This window comes from Parus major, chromosome 3, assembly GCF_001522545.3.
Source record: "Parus major isolate Abel chromosome 3, Parus_major1.1, whole genome shotgun sequence".
Taxonomy (NCBI): Eukaryota; Metazoa; Chordata; class Aves; order Passeriformes; family Paridae; genus Parus; species Parus major.
Window position 1 is genome coordinate 59353645 of NC_031770.1, and position 19909 is coordinate 59373553.

Genomic DNA, 19909 nt, shown 5'->3' on the forward strand with positions numbered 1-19909 from the left:
TTGCAACAGTAGCAAGCCCCCACTGACTTCTGCTCTACTTTCTACTTTCATTTAGGAACCACCTCCTACTGTCTGCTGGTTATAACATTCCACATTTGACATATAGTTTTGGACTCTGTATGTATTGATGGCTGCTTTTGTAGGTATTCTCAATGCAGAAACAAAGACAGCAGGCCTTGAATTTCTATAGCAATAATTTTCCCTCTTGTGTTTTTTCATATATTTTTTGTTCTCTCCTGCCTGTATTTCCACAGCAGAAAGATGTGATGGTGATGATACAATCTTTTCTTTTACAGAAAAAACCTGAAATCATTTTTTGCAAGACATAGGACGTTGCAGTGGACAAGCTCTTATTCTTTGCCAGACTTTCCTTATGATGTCAAATGCATATTAACAGAAAAAAAATGTCCTGATCACAGTATGAGAATAAGGATTATTGAACTTTTACAAGCAGACATGACAAAATACCTAGAAGGATCACTGTAAGTAAACACCATTAAATTTATTTGGGGGCATTACCTGTTGTCTGCAGAGGTAAATTTTCAAATGGATACAAAGCTATTCCCTGATATATTTGCTTAAATAAAGGAAGCTAAGGGCCTGAAACCTACTGAAACAATAGAAAGGTTTCATGCAAGCCTTTAAGCTGTGCCCTTTGTTATTTGGAGGCCAATTGATATCCTGAGAAATAGTCAAGAGATACTTTAATGTAGATTGGTATAGACTCCAGTGTTTAATACTCTCTAGGAAACCAAATACTTTTTTTCCATCTCCATCTTGTTTGCACAGGTATCCGAACAGCCAGCAATATAACATTGTTGTCAATGCTCTGCTCCAGGCATACCCATTCCTTGATGAAGATGGGAATGGCTTTGTAAGTATTGTGAGCTTTCCCCACATAATCAATCACAATAATCTAGTTCAGAGGAAATCAATATCAATTTCTTATATGCCAGCTCTGTTCAGAGCACACACACTTGGTTGTGTTTGGCAAATCACATTCTTATTTCATTATGTCAATTAAAGATTAATCCAGGTATAGCAGTACATCAAAGCTACCATGAGATCATGAAATTGCTTGTTGGGTACATTTTCTTTCTGGACTGATTTCCACCCAGACATAAAATTAAATCTGATTTTTTTTTTTCCTATTTTTAAAAACAAAGAAGCCAGCTCTTTAGAAAATAGTCTGTATGAGTACTAACATGTGCTAACATATGCTTTTGAAATGTATTGTGATTTTCTGTGTCTTAGATTTGAAACTACAACACATCATACTAATGGTTTAAGGAATCTAAGTCTAATTTAAAAAAAAACATTTAAAAACAAATCTTGGAATATCCTGGAAATAACAGAAAGCAGTGGAAGGAGATGATTTAAATTTGAGCTATGTTTTTTTCACTTGTGATCCAGAAAATCTGTCTCTGGTCTCTCAGGACAGTGGTCATCTTTTCACTTCACATCATTGCTTTTCCATTTGATACTTTTATAGCAGCTTGTAAAAGCTTGTGAGCCTCAGTGGGGACTGTTAACTTTAAACACATATAAATATATATCTCACATGCCATTACTGTAGAGAGCAAAATAATTTTGGGAATGAAAAAAATTGAGGCTTAAGGGGTAACAATTCTAGTTCTCCCCTGAGTCCAGGCATTGTTGAAGGGAAGGGACTAAAGAAAACAAGTACATCTCAAAGAGAAGAGTGGGAGCAAAAGGACCAGAGAGAAGCAGTCTACCCTCATTTTTAATCAGGATACCTCTCTGAATACCCCAATGGTTGTCCTTGGGCAGGGTCCTGAGTAATGCTATGGCTTCATCTGGCTTCCTATATGATGAAGAGCTGGAATGACATTCAGCTTGTCCCAAAGACAATTTTACAGCCTTAAACTTTTAAAAATTGTTTTTAAGCAGAGGTTTTTAAGCTAGGTTTTCAAAGGGCTTTAATTGCAGAAGAACAATAGGCTGAGTGAAACTACTTATAACTCTTATTTGAGAAAAGGTCATTACTTGCCAGATGGATCACAGAATTGGTGCTGGCAAAAGTTATGTGAAGAGATTTCAGAGTGACTGCTCTTTATCCTTTGATGTTTCCCCCATTCCTACTAGAAAGTATGCCTGGCAATAACTGCAGTAAGTAAACAAGGAAGCTGGAATCAGCAGTTTGCAATATTGCTACTCTACCGCTTTCTGGTCCATCCCCTCTCCATTGACTGTGTTGAGACAAGAAAAACTGCACGAAAGGTGTATTGCCTTCATTCTTAAGTTTGGAGGAAGATGTGAGAATGAATTAGTATTTTTTATTGGCCCTACTGTTAGACATTTTGTTCTTCCTTCCTTATCATAAACACTATAAATACTAATTTTTACTTGATCTGAGACAGTTGTGTGTTACAACAGTATCAGCTTAAAACAAACCCCACAATATATGCATACCTACTTATCACAAGACTTGCAGTAAAATTGGATTCAATATGCCTTTAAGAAAAAAGTGAACAGCAAAAAAAATTGACAAAAAATATTCTTTTTTTTTTTTTTTCTTAGAAGGACCTTCAGCAGGTCAAAAAAGTAAAATTTCTGTAGGCTTTTCTTTTAAAACTCTGGCTATTAAGGGACTATAACTGTTTCTTGCTGTTCCTAATAATAGTATTAAAATATAAGATGTAAAATATTTATTACTGAGAGGTTTTGAATAAAGTTTTTTATCTATAGTAACCAAACAGTTGTTGTTATTATTACAATTTTAAAGATAGTACATTGAAAGCATTTTAGAAATCAACCATCAATAAAATTCAGAGGAAAAGGGGACTGATAGGTAAATGTAGAAAAGGAAAACTACATGAAAGTAGTATTTTAAGCAAAAATGCTAGTTTCATTGCTTGTTAAATAGAATTTATATATAAACTTCTGGGGAAGGCAGCTCATATAATGTGGTTTTGGTGTCTACATTGGGAGGAGAGGAATAGCACTCTGTAAGTTCTTATTTCTCTGTGGGCTCCAAAAAGAGTTTCAGGTGGTCAGCTGAGCACAGATGTCAGTGTTTGATAGATAACCACCTCTTTTTGATGTTTTGTAACGTGGAGAATGGGGCACACCAAACATGGCAATTCAGCTGGGCTGGCTCCTGAAATAATGGTTTCCAGTAGTGCTAGTGCAATCAAGTTATTGGGGTCTATTTAGAATATCAACAAGTCTGCTTTCAATTATTGGACTTTTAATTTCTTTTCAAAGTTGTAGAAAAAAATAAATTGTTGCATGCATTTTAAAAACCAAAAGGGCTGAGTGCCGTTAGGAGTACCAAGATTTTTGCATTCCCTACGGTGTGCTGGGACTAGCAAACTTCTGCTATTGAATATTATCCCTTCTGCCATGTAAAATGTTCTATACCAGTGTATTGTTAATGATATTCATTTACTGCTTGTTATTTACAGCAAATAAATAACTGCTGTAAATAGTTGTGCTATATCTCAGATCCTAGATTAATTTTAACTCTAAAGTTATGCTGGAAAGGAAAGCAGTTTCTCATCCTTTGGGGTGGAGGAGCAGCCACAGCATTTGCTGGGCTCTGCAAAAGGATGCAGTAATTCTTAAAGAGATGTCCTGAGAAGGTCTACCAGTGGTGGGTGTGATTTTAACTTTAACTCACGAGTCTTGCAGCTAAAAGCCCTTCAACAGAAATGGATGTGTGTTGGCTACCAGAAGGGTGCAACAGAAACTGTTCTGGGCTCCTCCCTGGCCAGTGTGCATGGGCAGGGACAGGCAGTCGGGCTTCCTGGATGAGAAAAGGGAAAACTCATCTCATGAGAGATCTTGGGATTCCAGAATTAACATTTTCTTCTGGCCAAGCACAGAAAATCAGAATGTCAAGAACTTTACGTTATTGATGTATAAAGGTGGAGAAAACTTGAGCCATAGATGTCAGCACTTCTACTGCAACATTTTTGAAGAAATGAAAGTGAAATGAACAACTGGAAAAGGGGAAGATAGAAACATGTAAGATGCAAACATACAAGATAGAAACATAGAAGAACAACAACAAAAAACAAACATAAAAGCACCTAAATTACCACCAGAATTTTCATGACAGGAAAAATAGTTACTTGCAAAAATTACTTTGAACATTTCATTTTTTGGCTTGTTTGGGGTGTTTGTCTCCAAAATACTGGACTTTTATTACACCACCAAATTATTAAAAACAAATAATTTAAACAACGTGTGTGGTATTTAGAACTATAGTCTAATATTTTCAATCTCATACTGTTGCAGTGACAGGTCATTAAATGTTTGTGGTTTCAAGATTTATTAATAGATTATTCACAATTCTGTTTGTTAAGAATTCTCCCATTTAATTTTGCATATGGAAAAAAAACCATGTTTCTGTGCCATCAGACTTTTTTCAAAGGATATCCAAGTCTAGAGAGTCAGGACGAAGATTATGACCCTAAATAAATTTATTTAAAAATAAAACCATGAAAAAGCTACTTACATATTATGAATTTTAAAAGAATGTTACTTATGACATCAATCTAGAAGAAGTAATTAAGAATTACCTAAAATTCTAAATAATGATTTTAAAAATATTTTCTACTAATAGTAAAACTCATTTAAGAAGTCTATAGGGTATCTGTAATGAAATAAATTCCAAGATTAACTTTTGGTTAGAGTGCTTTAGAGTGACTATGTAAGAAAATCTTCCTGAGGTATTTCCTTCTACTTACAGAACAACACTATCCTAAATTAACATATGACATTTGAAAAAATAAAAGTCTTCATTTAATCATAGGATGGTTCATTAGATTTGTGACGTATATTGTAACCAGAACAACATTTGTAAGTTACAGACAAATAGCTTATACAGAAAAAATGAAGGTCATAAAAACAGCAGCCAAAAGCAAATTGGCATGACGCTGTTTCTTGATGTTTTGCAAGATACTCTGTCTATCTGTGTTTCTCCACTTTGCAGGGCTTAATCCCAGCAATTTGGGAAGAACCTTTTCCCTTGTTCCGTTTCATTTCAGCCAACCTTTTGAAAATTGTGTGGTTCCAAGAAATCACCGCACTAGGAAGGAAGAGAGAGGGCTCTCTCCTCCACACCACTGGCCTGTGGGCTTTGCATAAGCAGCTGCCTTGAGCTCGTGGCTGCCGAGTGGTGCCTGTGAAACCCAGGATGCCGGTGCTGACATGCCTGATTTATGTAACTGCTGCACACAAAGTGATTATTTGCTAGTAAATGACTGCTTTTAATCTGCGTGTAATCCTTTCACCTCCTATGTCAGATAGACACAGGCTAATCCTTCTACCCCTTTACAGGAAGTTAAAACTTCCTGGGGTGGCTTTTGGGGGAAGCTGGGGAGAGCAGAAAAATAAGAAAATTAAGTTGTTGGTTCAAAGATGGTAACAAAAGCATCATTTTTAGAGGATGCATTACCCACAAGGGAAACCACATAAACGTCTGTTCTTGCAGTCTCGTTCTGGAAATAGGTATGTGAGAGGGGACTTGCCTAAGTTTATGGCAATCCTATTATAGAAATAGATTTAATTAAAATTCGTGATTTATTGAGGGGACTGGAGGATGAAACAGCTGAAAGTTTTGAACTTTGTGGAATATTTAAAGCCTTGTATAGGTGTCAGCATATTCTTTCATGTGAAAGAATAAGCAAAAATATCTTCTAGCCAAATAAAGATTTTCAAAAGAAAGAAACTGTGTGAAGCTCAACTACAGAGATGCTTAAATTGTCAGCTGTTAATATATTCTGGGATGATCATGTTTTAAAATACTATAACATCTGTTAAACACTTCAGAGAAGCATTAAACTAAGGTTTTTGTTTGCTTTTCTTAGCAGCCTTAAAATAGCAAGCTAGGCATAAATTCTGTTAGGCATATAATGATGGGATATTTGCATCAAAATGCATAAGGCCAGAACTATAAATGTATTTAGGCACCTTAATGCTTGAAGTTAACAAGTGGGATTTTCAAGGCATGTAGTGACCTTACTGCTTCTGAAAATGGTGCTGAGGTGTAATATTCATCTTGAGGTTGTGACTATGTCTTGTGAGAAGACTGGGTGAGCAGTTGTACTCTGTTCTTAGTGTCTATCTTTAGTGGTGATGATGTGACTTCTCCTCTGGCAGAACCCTAAGCCTGAAGTTTGCATACTAGAAATGTAGATGGGCTTGTTTTCTTTCCAGTTCTTGGATGCTGAACTGTGAAAGGCTGTGGAAAGATACTTTGGTAAGGGCACATAGGTGGGTGGCACAGAGTGTCCCCCTAGGAAGGGCTCTCCTGCCCTGGTAGGCCCAGGGCTGCTTGAGAAGAGCTGAAGCAGAGACCACAGGGTCATACTTCTATTGTAGTCTCATAGCTCTTCTGCTGTAATTTTGCACCATTAATGGAGGTTTTCTTTTAGGATTTTCTTTCTAGGTCAGCTAGAACCTAGGGAGGTGGGAACAATAAGCTCAACAGAAGAAATACAAGGTCACACTGCCTTTAGCACCATCTCTTAAGAAACCCTCTCATCTGTATCCTGGGAGTGAGAAAGGCATGTCAGACTCACTGCAAAGAGAGATATTGTACTACTTAGTCTACTTCTACTGAATTCTGGTTTACACCAAAAGTTAACATTTCAAATCATGTAACCTTGGACTAAGAAATGACAGGTTTTTGGTAAGAAATTTAGGGTAATCATTCTTCTGTTTATACTGTGTTTTAGCATGTCAGTGGAACAGGCTTGAGTATAGTATTAAGTGAGCATAACATTGGAGTCAGTTTAAGAAAATGAAGAAACAGATATTTGAATCTCTCCACATCCTTTCATTTACAGTCACTTTTTTACAGACTGATTTTTTCCCATCTGACTCTTGAATACTCTTCAATAACTGGAATATGCAAATGATTTTGGGGAATAACAGAACTGTTTAAAACTGCAATGTTGTGCCAGCAAATGTGTTGAACAGCCTTTGCTTAGAAATTGCACCCTGGGGTGTCAATGGCATGGCATAGCTAGTTCCTGCTATGGGACATCCAGCTTTGGTCCACGTGCAAATGGCCATTGGTCCTCAAGGATGCATGAGGGAGTTGCTGTCCATATAACTTTCAGCAGTGACTTTTCAATGACTGAATAAAGAAATTCATGAGGGTGACAGAAGTGCTGGGGCCATGTAAGCTCTGTCTTTGACTGCCAAGGAGTGAAAAATGGCTGCATTAAACAGGACCTGCATCTGCTTGCAGTGCAGAAATGCCTTTAAGGTGTACTTTACATACTTTGAAGTGTCTTACAAACACTAGGACCTACTTAAATGCTTCTCCTAATTCAACAGTTTTGGGTTCAATTTAAAAATATACTTGATCCAGTATAAGTGTAGGCTCCCAACCAAAAAGTAGAGCCACACTGTGTCTTTTCCATTCCCCAGTGTTAGACACAATAGTCATACAACTGTGCAAGCAGTCAGATGCTGCCAGAGGCAAAGGAAAAAAAAACTAAACTAAACTAAAATGAAAAAAAAAACAAAAACAAAAAAACCAGATCACCAAAAACAAACCCTAAACCCCTAAGCACATTTTCTGTGGCATCTGCAAGCTGATCTGCTTCACTATGTAGTTTCACAACCCAATGTCATGAATGGAGCATAAAGCAAGAGCTGAGGAAGGGACAAAATTGCAGTTTCTCTGGTAGCCTAGGATAACTCTAACCCTTTGATTCAAATACTGTTATCCTCAGCAAGCCACAGCAGTGCCATTAGCCCAGCTGTTGGTTGCCACAGAGCCATTTACCACAGCTGGTTTTGTTTCCTTCCCTCCAGAAGCCAGTGGTGGTGCTGCCCCGTGAGCTTTTTTCTGCTTAATGGCAAACACTTTTTTGTACAGTTAGGTAAAACAAAGTGACCTGCTTCAGGCTGGGGCAAATTCTTGACAGATACTTGTAATGACAGCTATTCTTTTTTCCCATATGTAGTTGCTGTGGAAACGGGCCCTTAAAGATCGTTTCAAATATGTGCGGAGACCTATTGAAGATGATGAGCAAGTCCTGAGGAACAAATGCAAGTTTGGCCACAGGAGAGGACAGAGCAGAAAATCTTCACTTGCTGAAAATAAACTTGATGATGTCCAGGGGCAGGTAGAGGTAAGATTTTTGGTGCTTAACTGAGTTCAGTCTTTTGGCTTCTCTGCTGACAATAAGGCCACTAGCCACTAAAGGGGAGAACTGATTGCATCTCATTTAAACTCATTTTGTATAGAACTTGTCATATTGCCAGACCCTTTCCATTTCTGAAAAACTAGGCATCCACAACAGAGCTAAACCTGATACTAGATGCCTTGCATATTTGTTGTAACTTAGAATTGCAAATTGGACAGAAAACACTATCTGTTTTTTTTAAATGCAGTATTTCTATTCTGCTTTTGATTATATTCCTCCAATTAGAGTAAGAAACATTAGAGAATTATGTCTACTAGCTGAAGCCTCTGTACAAATAAGAATGCAAAGAGGTATTTCAGCTGGTAGCAAAAATCCTACTGTCACATTGCTCTCTGTTATATAAAATCTGCTTGTGTTGATGTATGCTATACATAGGGATGTTTACAAATCTGTGCATGCTGTGTGTTCCTTTAGTTGGAGAATTCAGAGAGCTATCACTGTCCAGTAAGTGTCAAAGGCACACTAGTTAATTTATACACTTTTATAAGTACCTTAAGGTTTCAGCTATGCTTTGACAGTGCTGCACATACCTCTTTGAGCTGCAATTAAAACATGGTAAAATTTGAACAATTGTACTAATGTGAAAAAGAAGATATATAGATATTTATCTTTAGTTTATCCATGTCCATCCTGCTGTTTACCAAATCCTGTATTTAGGGGACCAAGAGTGGTTTATTGGATGCATTTCTGCATATATTGCCCTTGTGACTGAAGGTAGCTTTAGTTTCCTATACAAAATGCAAATACGTGTTTGGGTTGTTTTTTAGAAATTTCGGTAATTTCTATTTATTCCCTTTGGGTTAATATGTTCAGGAATAAACAATTCCCTTCTTGCCTGCTTTTGTTGAAGAGTTTGTAGCATGTGTGAAGTAAGAAACCTGTGACTTTGGTGCAAAACAATAACCAGTCTCACACCTAGTAAAGAAGAAATTACAAGCTCTTGGTTTTGTGTGCACATTAAGAGTTAGCCATACTTTATCTGCTAAAGCTTGGAAAGGGCATATGTGGATTTTTCTGTCTTATGAGCTCATTGAGAAGGGCTTTGCAGTGATCCTGTAGGAACTGCACACTAAACTTCATTTATCAGAAGAGAGGGTGTAACTCTCCACTGTGCTGTGTTTCTGCAGACCGGGAATCACCACTGTCTTTATCTGCATTGCTCGAGGCCATCACTGGTCACCCTTCTTTCCTTTAGAAATGAAAGAAAAATATTACATCTCTTTTAATGGTCTAGGCCTTTTTTGCTGGCCTGAATGTTGTAAGCAAATTAAGGGTTAAAGGCAGTGAGAGGACACCAAGGATCCCTCAACAATTTTCCTTTCTCTCATTTTCCCTGTATCCTGAATATATACATATATACACACACACACATATATATATAAAAATGCACAAATCAACATTTGTGGGTCCTACTAAGGATTAAGAATGTATTCTGTAATTTTGAGGGAATCATAACTTCCTTAGTTTTAAATGTGTTTCCACATTGAAAACAGCAATGTCTGATATCCTAAATTATGTCACTACGTATGTGCAAAGCTGAACAAAATGTTTAATATTATTTTTAACAAAAGCAGTAGGGGTTTTCATTCTATATATTTAGGAACACACATAAAAGGCACTTTTCTGCCAATCCTTGGCACTAATTACTCTATGAAAAATATAAACTGTTTAAGTGTCTTAGTCTCAAAAAATAAATATTTGATCTAGAAGCCAGTACTACAAGCAAACCAAATTATATTCAAATTACCATTAGCCAAATCCCCTTGTCTTTATCCCTTTTCCAAGACTGGAAGAATGAATCAGCCTTATGTGAGCTAGAAGCCAACACATCAAAATTAATTGAGGTAAAATGGAGAGAAATTAATTCCAGGTTAAGGAGACCTTTGGAGAATAGTTAGTAAAGGATTCCTAGTCCCTTTGGGCCACCCCATTCTCCTTTAGCTAGGCAGAGTAGGACATTTGGGGCATTACAGGTCAAAGCCGGCTGGTAGAGCTATGCAGATGAGAGTGCACATCTGTTCCCAACAGATGACCTACTTACCAGTCACACAGCTGGCATCGACACCAAGCTTTAGCTTCTGAGCAGTCATAAGCTGTCACTCTGTCATGTGTGATTTGTGTCAGCGTAGTCTCGGATTGTTAATGACATAAAAAGAGTATTTACTGATAGGAAATGTCTCACTGTTATATCTGGCATTTATTTTTATATGAGAATAAAGTTATTACTACTAATAAAACCCTTAACCAATCTTTTTACCTTTTCGCGTGAAAACCCAGCTGCTTGCTGGACAAGCTTCCTGTGGTGTTTTGAGCCAGATGATGTCTGCCCCTTGGTCTGCCCAAGCCCCATTGCCTTCCAAGCAGGCATTCTTCCTTCAAAAGCAGCTCGAGCATACCTTGGCCTCCCACTCAGGGCACTGCTTCCAGGTGCAGCATCTGTCCTTCTCCTACAGTTTCTTTAAAACATCTGCTGATGTGTTCCTTGTTACAGAGCATTATATTCAAACAAGATTGAAGAGTAGCTACTCTTTTTTTAGAGACTAGCATTACATGAAAGGTCTTGAGCAAGCACAGGGCAGAAGGTTGGTGGTAAATAAGCACATAAACCCATGCTAGAGGTGTCTGTCAGTAAAGGAGATTTTTATTTAAATTATGCTCCCTACAAATATCCATCAGGTTGCACCACCAGGGAAAGAAGCTTGGACTGTGCTTGGCAGAGATTAATTGGAGCCTTTGTGTCTGAGGGATATTCAGAATTTTATCAGAAAAGCCTCCATAAACAACAAATTTTATGGTTATGGTGTGAGAATCCTCCTCAGTTATTTTCCACAGTCAGGGAATATCTTGGAGCTGCAGTAATCCAGGGGAGAGTGTTTTGTAATGATAATGACCTTCATCTGCTGCAAATGGAAGGTACTTTCCATGAGAAGGGTGATCACACTGTGAAAATGCATAAGAAAAGCAAGCCAGTCTCTCCTCTGCAGCAAGCGTGGGATTACTGCTAAACCATTCAGTGGCTTGTTCTCTCTGATCTTTCTTTCAGTCTTTTTTTAGCATCAAGCCCCCTTCCTCTGCCCTAAGGACTTGTTTGATTTATGGTCTTTCAGGCTCTGAGAGGAACCATGTCCTGCCAGTTGTAATAGGAAGGGGCCTAGACTTGGGGAAGCCAAGAAGAAGAACAGAAAGATAGGGCCTTCCTGGTCCTTGGCCAAAGGAATGTCAGAAGACAAAAGGTGATGGAGAAGGAAATGGGCTTAGAGCTGATGATTGGCTTGCATACCTTGAGAGTTTATGACTCAAACACTTAGTCTGCCCAGGGGTAGTGACCAAACAGCAAAGTGTCCCTTTCAGAACTTTAAGTTTGGAAATCTTTCCAGTCTCAAGCGGTGCTGTACACAGCCAATTCAGTTGAAAAAAAATTTCATTCAGAAATGAAAAAGCCCACAGCTGTCCTGCATGGCTCCACCTGCCGATTCAGAAAGGCATGTGTTTCCCATGGGTCCTGCACCATATTCTGCCACTTCCAGAGGTTTCTGGGATACCCCTATGATATCTCAAATACCACTAAATAGCTTTATCTATGCAGGTGGATTAAGCTACTTCAATCCATCCCAGAGATTAAATAAGAAAATAGCAAAGGGACTGCAGAAGGGTATCTTAAGCTGCCTGAACTGTAAGGGAATATAACAGGCTAGAAGACTGCTAGTAGTTCTTGATCTTAAATAAAAATGGAGAGTACAGTCCCTCTTCTAAAGCCTCTGATTCCTTACATCCTATGACAGCCTGTTTGTGAGGTCATCAAGGTTTCTCTGAAACTGTCACACAAATAAATTTGAAGTTAGGTGTGAAAATGAAAAATAGGCTCTGACATGACAGCTAAGATAGTTGTAAATGTTTGCAGATAAATGGGAGTATTTGCCACACCCAGCAGAGGTGGGAATAAAAAAATGAAAACAATTTATAAAGGGGGCACCAGCACACCATCTTCTTTCTGTGTCAGCGGGACAGAGGCAAAAAAATACTTTGATGAGTGCTTTGACTGGGAGAAGCAAAAGGATTCTGCAGAAACTTTAACTCACAAAGTCAGACATCTACTGATATTCCCATACAAGGAAGATAAGCAGGAATTTTGAAATGGGTGAATTTGCAAATTCAGTGCCAAGAGGACTAAATGAAAAGCAGAGAAGACCCCTGATCCAGGAGGAACACCATTTGTGCTTGCTTTGGTGTGGTATCATGCAGTACAAGAATGGTGAAATTTACCCTGTTGGTTTTGTCTGGAAATTGTCTTTTCTGATGAAAAGAGGATTCAGGACTGAGTGAAGTCCACCCTGTGAGATGGAGTCTCTTTTCTCCCAGATTAGGTAAATTGGCCAAGTTACTCCTAGGGATATGCCTTTCTTTGAGGTGATAACTGACATCATGTTTGTCAATCATCTTATGCCACTGAAAGAGTGAGAATCTTAAAACAAGATTTCAAGGACTCTAGAAAGAATAGGATTTGGAAAATGGTGGTTGGAGGAAAAAGGGAGAAAGTGAGAAAAATAAGGCAAGAGCAAGGGAAAAAGAGAGCTAACTGCCTGTAAATTTCTCAAAGGATGAACAGCTTGTGTAGGAGATGCAGAAATTCTCTTGGCTCAATTTTAAGGCACCATTGGAAGGTACAGCATTAGGTGCCATCTATACTGAGAATGCCATGCACAAATGAAACAGAGGTGATGGCACCTTTCCCACTAAGATTATTGGTCTCCAAATTAAGTGTTTGAATGTTTGCACAGCCAGAATGTGAGCATGCATATATAAATGATCATTCAATAGCTGTACCAAACTGTTGTAATGTGATTTTTTCCACTAAAACTTTGATGTGCATACATCGAATTTTGAGTGTGTAGAGTTGCTTAGTTAATATTTTAAGATGCTTTTAAGTCAAAGCAAAAGCTTTAAACACAAATCCCTGGCATACATCTTGCACTTCATCTTCTTATTTGTGTCAGCCGGTGTCTTCATTGTTCTGTGAGTTAAATTGTGAAGCACAGGTTGTCCCTTGGTAGAGAAAAGCAGATTTATCTTATTTTGCTTATGCAGCTTATAAAATCAACAGTTGTGGTCAGAAATAGACCGACTTAAAAAGTTTATAGTTACCATTGGCATGTAAATCTAGCTCTGAAGTTGCCTGCCTGGCTCAGAAGGGCAATTATGTGTAAATAAGCATAGCCTGCCTTAATGAAACATCTCCTTGGAGTACAAGTCAGTGTGGATCCTACTGATGGTTACATATTCATTTTGCTCGAAAGCAGCCTGTCCATGCTGTTTCACCTCTCTGTGTTCAGTGGTTGGATGTGAAAGGTGGGGCACGGTCTTGATGCCTCCTCAGTTCTTTCCCACCATCCAGGATGAGGAGATGGGCCTTGAGGAGTGTCCAGTTTGCACCTTGCCTTTTTAGATCCATACTTGTTCCAGATCAGTCTCCAGTGGCTGGGTTTGTTTGGTTTTTTTGAGCAAATCTTCACTTTCTAATTGTCATTGCCTGTTTTGATCACTCCTCCTGATGTAAAACACCCCAATATTCATCACAGTACATGTCATGTCACCACAGAAAAAAGAGCTGTCCCTTACAATAGTGGTAGCAAAAATTGTTCTATACACTGTGCTTTTATGATGCCTTGTGTCTGTATGTGCTCCAAAATAGCAAGACCCACTTTTCAGTACTCAAAAGCCAAGACACAGAGATTATGCTCACTTAAGTAACTCTGAATGCTGTTTCTCACCCTGAAAAAGTTATAAAAGGCAATTAATGGAAAAGATTATTCCAAACAAGAGTCCTAACTACTGTCAGGCTTTCTTATGTAGGTACCTTGAGTGCTGATGCTAACTAAGGCAGGTAGACTCAACAATAAAAAAGTGTTAGCAGCATCAATGCTCTTAGCAAGAACATGACTACAAGAGCAATAATAATAATGAAGGAGGCTGTACCAACACTACTACCCATCAGCATCCCAGTCCTAAGGTATGGTGTTAAAGGAGCTTCTATTCAGTGCTGATGCCACTGAACCTGTCTGCACAGCACTGCTGTTCCAGGAGATGGTTCTCATTACTACCACATGTTTTTTTACATTTCTTTCCAGCAAGCAGATTAGTCTCCATCCGAAGGAATTTCCTCAAACAAATATTCCCAGAACATCCCAGGTAAGGAACCTGGATCACTGGCTGGCAGTGAGCAGATTGACAGCATGCAGTAGTGTCCTCATTTATACCTCTTTAACAACACTGCTCATATTTGAATTCACTCTCTCAGACTGAGGAACCAGTAGGTCCTGTTGGCATTTTTCAAAAAAGAGACCTCTATATTTGTCCTTAGCAACAGTTAGGCTGCATTTACCATTCAGGAATTGGTGTAAACCCAAGTAAAGAGCAAGAGGTGTCTGCTGTCCACACCAGAGGCTCTTTCATCACTCTTTGATTAGGCAGTCATGTTACTTTAGTGTTGACATTCATGTCCTTTACAATTTATGATTTCAAAAGTAACTGCAAGATTAGACCTTGCAGATCACATCATGCACAGGAGTTGCTCCCTCCCTCCTCACAAACTGATGTAGCAGTTTCACTGTCTTGGCTGTGACATTGTTTCATAAAAGTGCCCTGCTAGCTGGGGCTTTTTTACAAGAAGTTGCTCATACAATCCCATATCCTGGGTAAGATAAAAGGATCCATCAAAAGGACATTTAGGAATCAGGTCTTTATTTAGAAATCCACCTCCAATCAAAAGACTATCCTCTTGCTTCAGGAGATGGGAGGAATTAGGAATTTGGAGTCTAGTAGTTTTTTGTTTGTATGTTTTCTCACTTTAATGTGAGCATTTTAGCACCATCTACTTGCATATGGTTACAAGAAGAACCATGAATATCAGGTGGGGAGTCACAGTCAAAAGGCATCTGGAGTGTAGGCAAAGAGCCTTACAACTTCCAGTGTGGCTGCCAGACTTGGTGTCTTCAGTCACAGATACCAAGAAATGCCAAGAAGTCAGAAGTGTTTGCAGGCATGGGCACTAAGGGATGGGCTCCCTACTGCTGCCACCCTTTGAGCATGAATCCAACAGAATAAGTAGGAGCCTTGGCAGGACCATCCTGCAGTCTAGGGCTAGGTTACTCTGGCAGACAGGTACTGGGTACCCTCTGCTTACCTCATTAACCTCCTTTCCACATCCTTTTGCCTGGTACTAGATGATTTACACTACCAAGTCTGGCCTTCCATTGCTATTTCCCCCCCCTAATTAATAGGTATGACAGCAATTCTTCCTTATACTACTGCCACATTTCTATTGGTAGCTTGCCATTGCCACTGATGAAAATGTCAAATTGCTTCCTTTAGCTAATTATTAATGTCATTAGCTAAACTGGCTTTTAAGGACAGGGCTGACCACAGGGAGAGTCCATCAAATCAAGCAGTGTTTGCCTTGACAAGGGGGCTGGAGAGAAGCTGGCATAAAGGTCACAACTTCTTCTTGGCATTTGTTTCTAAGCAACCCAGGCGGTCAGTCTGGTTACAGCACACTGGGCTGAATTGTTTTGCTTTCCTGTCTCTGCAAGTAAGACACTGAAGGTGACAGGCCCTCAGGGAATGGGCCACCACGTTCCACATCAGCTGGCTGAAGAAGTTCCTGCTTTATGAGCCGGAGGCCTGAAACAGACCCACAGGAGAAACCAGTAGTGAAGGAGCTGTTTGGAGTCAGAGACTTCAGACTAGCTCTTGCACAGCATAAAAAACCATAAATGTAATTTTAAAAGCCCCAACAACTGCCCAAGTTTGTGTGTGTAAGAAAGCGTGGGTATCTTGAGACTGGCAAGAATGGATCATACCTTGGTTCTGTGCACTGGTCACAGCAAAGCAAAGGACAGCCTGTCCATCTTAGGGCAAGTTAGCAGGTTAAGGAATAGCTGAATGGCCCCATTGGGAATATGTGAATATTAGGATGCTATTCATAATAGTAACCAATATCAATTACATACCAGAAACCCTCACAGGCTGATGCAGGAAGCTTGCAGAGATGACACACCAGCAGCAAAACAAAACTCTGATGACTCTGAGTGACTTGATGGAGATTTACACAGAAATCTTCTCATGGCTTTCTGCCTTTTCTGCACTGGTTGTAAAGGCTTTCTCACCCCGTGTGAGAAGCAAGAAATTGGTGGTGCTTAGGGACAGAGTGCTCAAGGTGCACTCCCTAGGTACAGGATGGCTGGCAGAATATAAAGCCATACCAGCAAAACTAGATAGGTTTTGCAATGATTCTCAGTAGGTCAGTTCAAATGATCACACTACTGCAACCATTCTTCATGGGCAGCATCAGGGCATCTGTCTCAAGACTGGCATGTCAGTAAAGGGGACAGAATAATTCACTAAAATGAGCAGTAACGCATTTCCAGGATCAATTACTTGTGCAAAATTTTCAGCAGTGTCCAAGGATAAAACAGGTAATTTTTAATTGTGATGTACATTTTTTTTTTATGTAACAAGATATTAGATAATTTGAGGTAGCTAATTTGATGTCAGTTTCTAGAGTGTCAGGATGAGAGAGCTAGAGAACATATGGACTAAGAAACCTTCTGTCTTCACTGGCCAAGTTGGCAAGAACCGTAATGCAGACCCAAGAGATGAACACATTAGGAAGGAATCAACAAAGTTTTGGTAAAGAGACATAATTCCTCACAAATTCATTAGTTCTTTGAAGTATTCAACAACCCTGAGGACACAGGCAATCCAGTTGATATAGTTTACTTTAAATTCAGAAGAGATTTTAGCACATGCCTTTCAAAGGCTCTTAGAGGATATAATCTGAGGGGATAAACAGGAAGGTCCTTGAATGGATAAGCAGTTAAAAGATAGAACAAACAAGGCTATGCAGAAATGGTTGGGGTTTACAGTAGAAAATATTATGAATATATTCAATATATTTCTAAATGACATGGGAAAAGTAGACTAGTTGGCAGATTACATTTTGGGATGCTACCAAGGATACTAAAGACAAAGACCAAAGAATTGCAGAAGGACCCATTCTGGGGGAAAAAAAACCCAGCAAATAAAATTCAGTTCTGATAGATGGAAAATAAGGAGACAAGGAGAATACAAGGCAAGGAAAATAAGGCACAAGGAGAAAACTCAGTCCTAACAACACTTACAGTGATGGGCTCTGAGCTTAATACCATTCAAAAATGCTATTTTTATACCAGGTCAAAGAGTATCTGGAACAATGCTAAGCAGCAGTCAAAAAAAAAAAAAAAAAAGTTGATTACACAGAATTATTTAAGAAAGGAACAAAAGGCAATGCATTATTCCACTGTATGCCCCTGTGATGTCCCAGTATCTCAACAAGTAATGTAAGTTATACTGTACCTATTTCATAAAGGCTACAGTGAAATTAGAAAACATGCAGAGACAGTAACAAGGATAATTGAAAGTATAGGCAAGCTTTCATATGTGGAATGCTTAAATAGCTTAGGATGGTTTTGGCTGGAAGAGAGATGGCTGAGGGCAGAATATGACATATCTATGAAACTATAGTGGCATGGAGATGGTAAATAGGTTTTGAATCCAGTATGATAATTAGAAGGCAGAAGTAGCAGGAGCAAAACAAATAAATGCATTTCCTCTGACAGCATATAGTTAAACTGCCAAATTTAAGGCAGGATTTTGTGGAAGGTATGATTTTATTAGAGTTGGAAAATTGACTGGGAGAAGTAATTGAAGGAGAAAAAAAATCTACTGAAGGCTATATAACTATAAATACTGAGGGTATTAAATATAAAGTTTGGGAGTCCCCAAACCCCAGTGCAGTGAAGTTTTGACAGAACTCACAGGAAGTAGCACCATACACTCATCATTTATACTTCTTCCCAGCACTCCTCCCAGGCAGGGAGGGGAGGGTGTGGTACCAAGTTGTCCCCCCCACCTCTGCTCCTGTGCACTGAGGAAGAGGCCAGGAGTGCCTACACAAGCTGGTCACAAACAATCATTACGTTCATGTTAACACAAGACTGAAATCCTCTATTAGAAAGAGTGCAGGCTGTGCTAATACAGAACTCTAGCAAGGGCCAGAGAATCATGCAGAGGTCATGTTAGATATCTGTCCTGCATGCAGATCTTGCTTTCTTCTGTGATGCCAAGGGCTATCGGGTTATATGGATATATACTAGGAGAGAGACAGGTTTTTCACTGTGTGCTTTGTGCAACCATTCTTGGAATATCACATGCATGATTTTAGAGAAGGATGTTAATTGAAATGGAAAGTTTAATTGCACATGCAGAGCACTGCAAAGTGGTTTGGGATGTTGCGTGTTTCACAGCTCTGTGTCAGAAATGTTCTGGGGAACATTATAAAGTGTCTCAACTCCCTCTGGCACTGACCCACAGGCCACCCATATGTGTAGTCACAGCTGCATCAGTGACAATGCAGAAGAAAAACCAGTGGCAGTACTGCCAGAGGATGGTAACTGTACCAACTGTGCATCGCTGTGTCCCTCAGCTTGACTCAGTGAGGAAATTCAGTGTGTCCACTCATGGATAAGCTACACAAACTCAGGCTACTCCTGTTGGTGTAGTGCTTTGGACAGCCACCCCTCCTGTCAGTAATTACTGGCTTTGGAATTACATCAGGGACAATAACAATAATTTTGAGGAAGGCTCTTAACTATCCTCAAGTACAAAAGTACTTTTTGAAAACACTGACAGTCAAACTGCTCAAATAATGGTTTTCAATAAGAGTTTTTTTAGTTCAGCTGGAGTCCTTGGGGGTAAAAGTTCTACCTGCATAACTGTGAAAGTAAGTTTTCCTGCTTTTAGGACCTGTATGGATAAGAGGAAAATACTATTTCTCTTGGTAATACAGAGTTAATATTGCTAAATACTGAGTCATCATTAGAACTGACTACTCATTTCCAATAAACCACAATGAGACAAACCAGAGACTGGAACAGGAATATCATGAATAGCCCCAAATATGCAATTTGAGCTTGGGGCTGACTGGTATAGTTTTATATGAAAACAGACTTTAGTCTAACTTAAAACATGAGGGTGAATTCAGAGAGCTGGAACTGAAACTACCCTTTCTGCTGAGCTTGACCATGCTCAAATCACAGAGGTGACATCAAATGACACGAGCTAAAAAAGTTAAACAATCAGATAAAAAGGCTGATTTTCGGGTTTGTTACAATTCTGTCCTTCATTTCTCCATAGGAAGAACCTGCTCATCTTAAAGGCAGTGCAATGGATTTACATATAAAGTGGCTTAATCAAGAATATATGAAAACTCAGAGGAACTGGGAAGAAGTGGATAACAGAATGAATGTGACAATAGAAATACGGAGAAAGATGATCAGTGATAAGGCACCTCTAAAAGATATTCTTAAACTATTTCCTTTCTTAAGATACCCTTACCAGGTAATAGAGCTATTTTTAATAATGACATTGAATTCTGTCTTATAGATGTGATACATCTGTAGGCATGTATTTCACAGGATATTTCCACTGAAGTATCCATCAGCAATGTTCCCTTTAACTCATATTTTTGCAGCTGATCTCATTTTTAAAAGTTCATCAGTTCAATTCTCCATTAAAGGTGCCACACATACTACCAGTGTCAGTGTTTGGTGTTGCTTGATGTATTCCTTCCCTGCTTAAAATTTTTTAAAAAATTAAATCACCCTCTCGAGTTTATAATCTTA

General features: G+C 38.9%; 1 protein-coding gene across 1 annotated transcript in view; it reads left to right on the top strand.

The window, feature by feature from the left end:
- Window positions 1–19909, top strand: part of SAMD3 (sterile alpha motif domain containing 3) — a 35012-nt gene that overhangs the window by 12346 nt on the left and 2757 nt on the right. The window contains exons 4-7 of the mRNA XM_015620576.3: window positions 297–482; window positions 790–874; window positions 7950–8117; window positions 19422–19625. Coding sequence (XP_015476062.1) covers window positions 297–482; window positions 790–874; window positions 7950–8117; window positions 19422–19625 — 643 coding nt within the window. The remainder of the gene's footprint in view (window positions 1–296; window positions 483–789; window positions 875–7949; window positions 8118–19421; window positions 19626–19909) is intronic.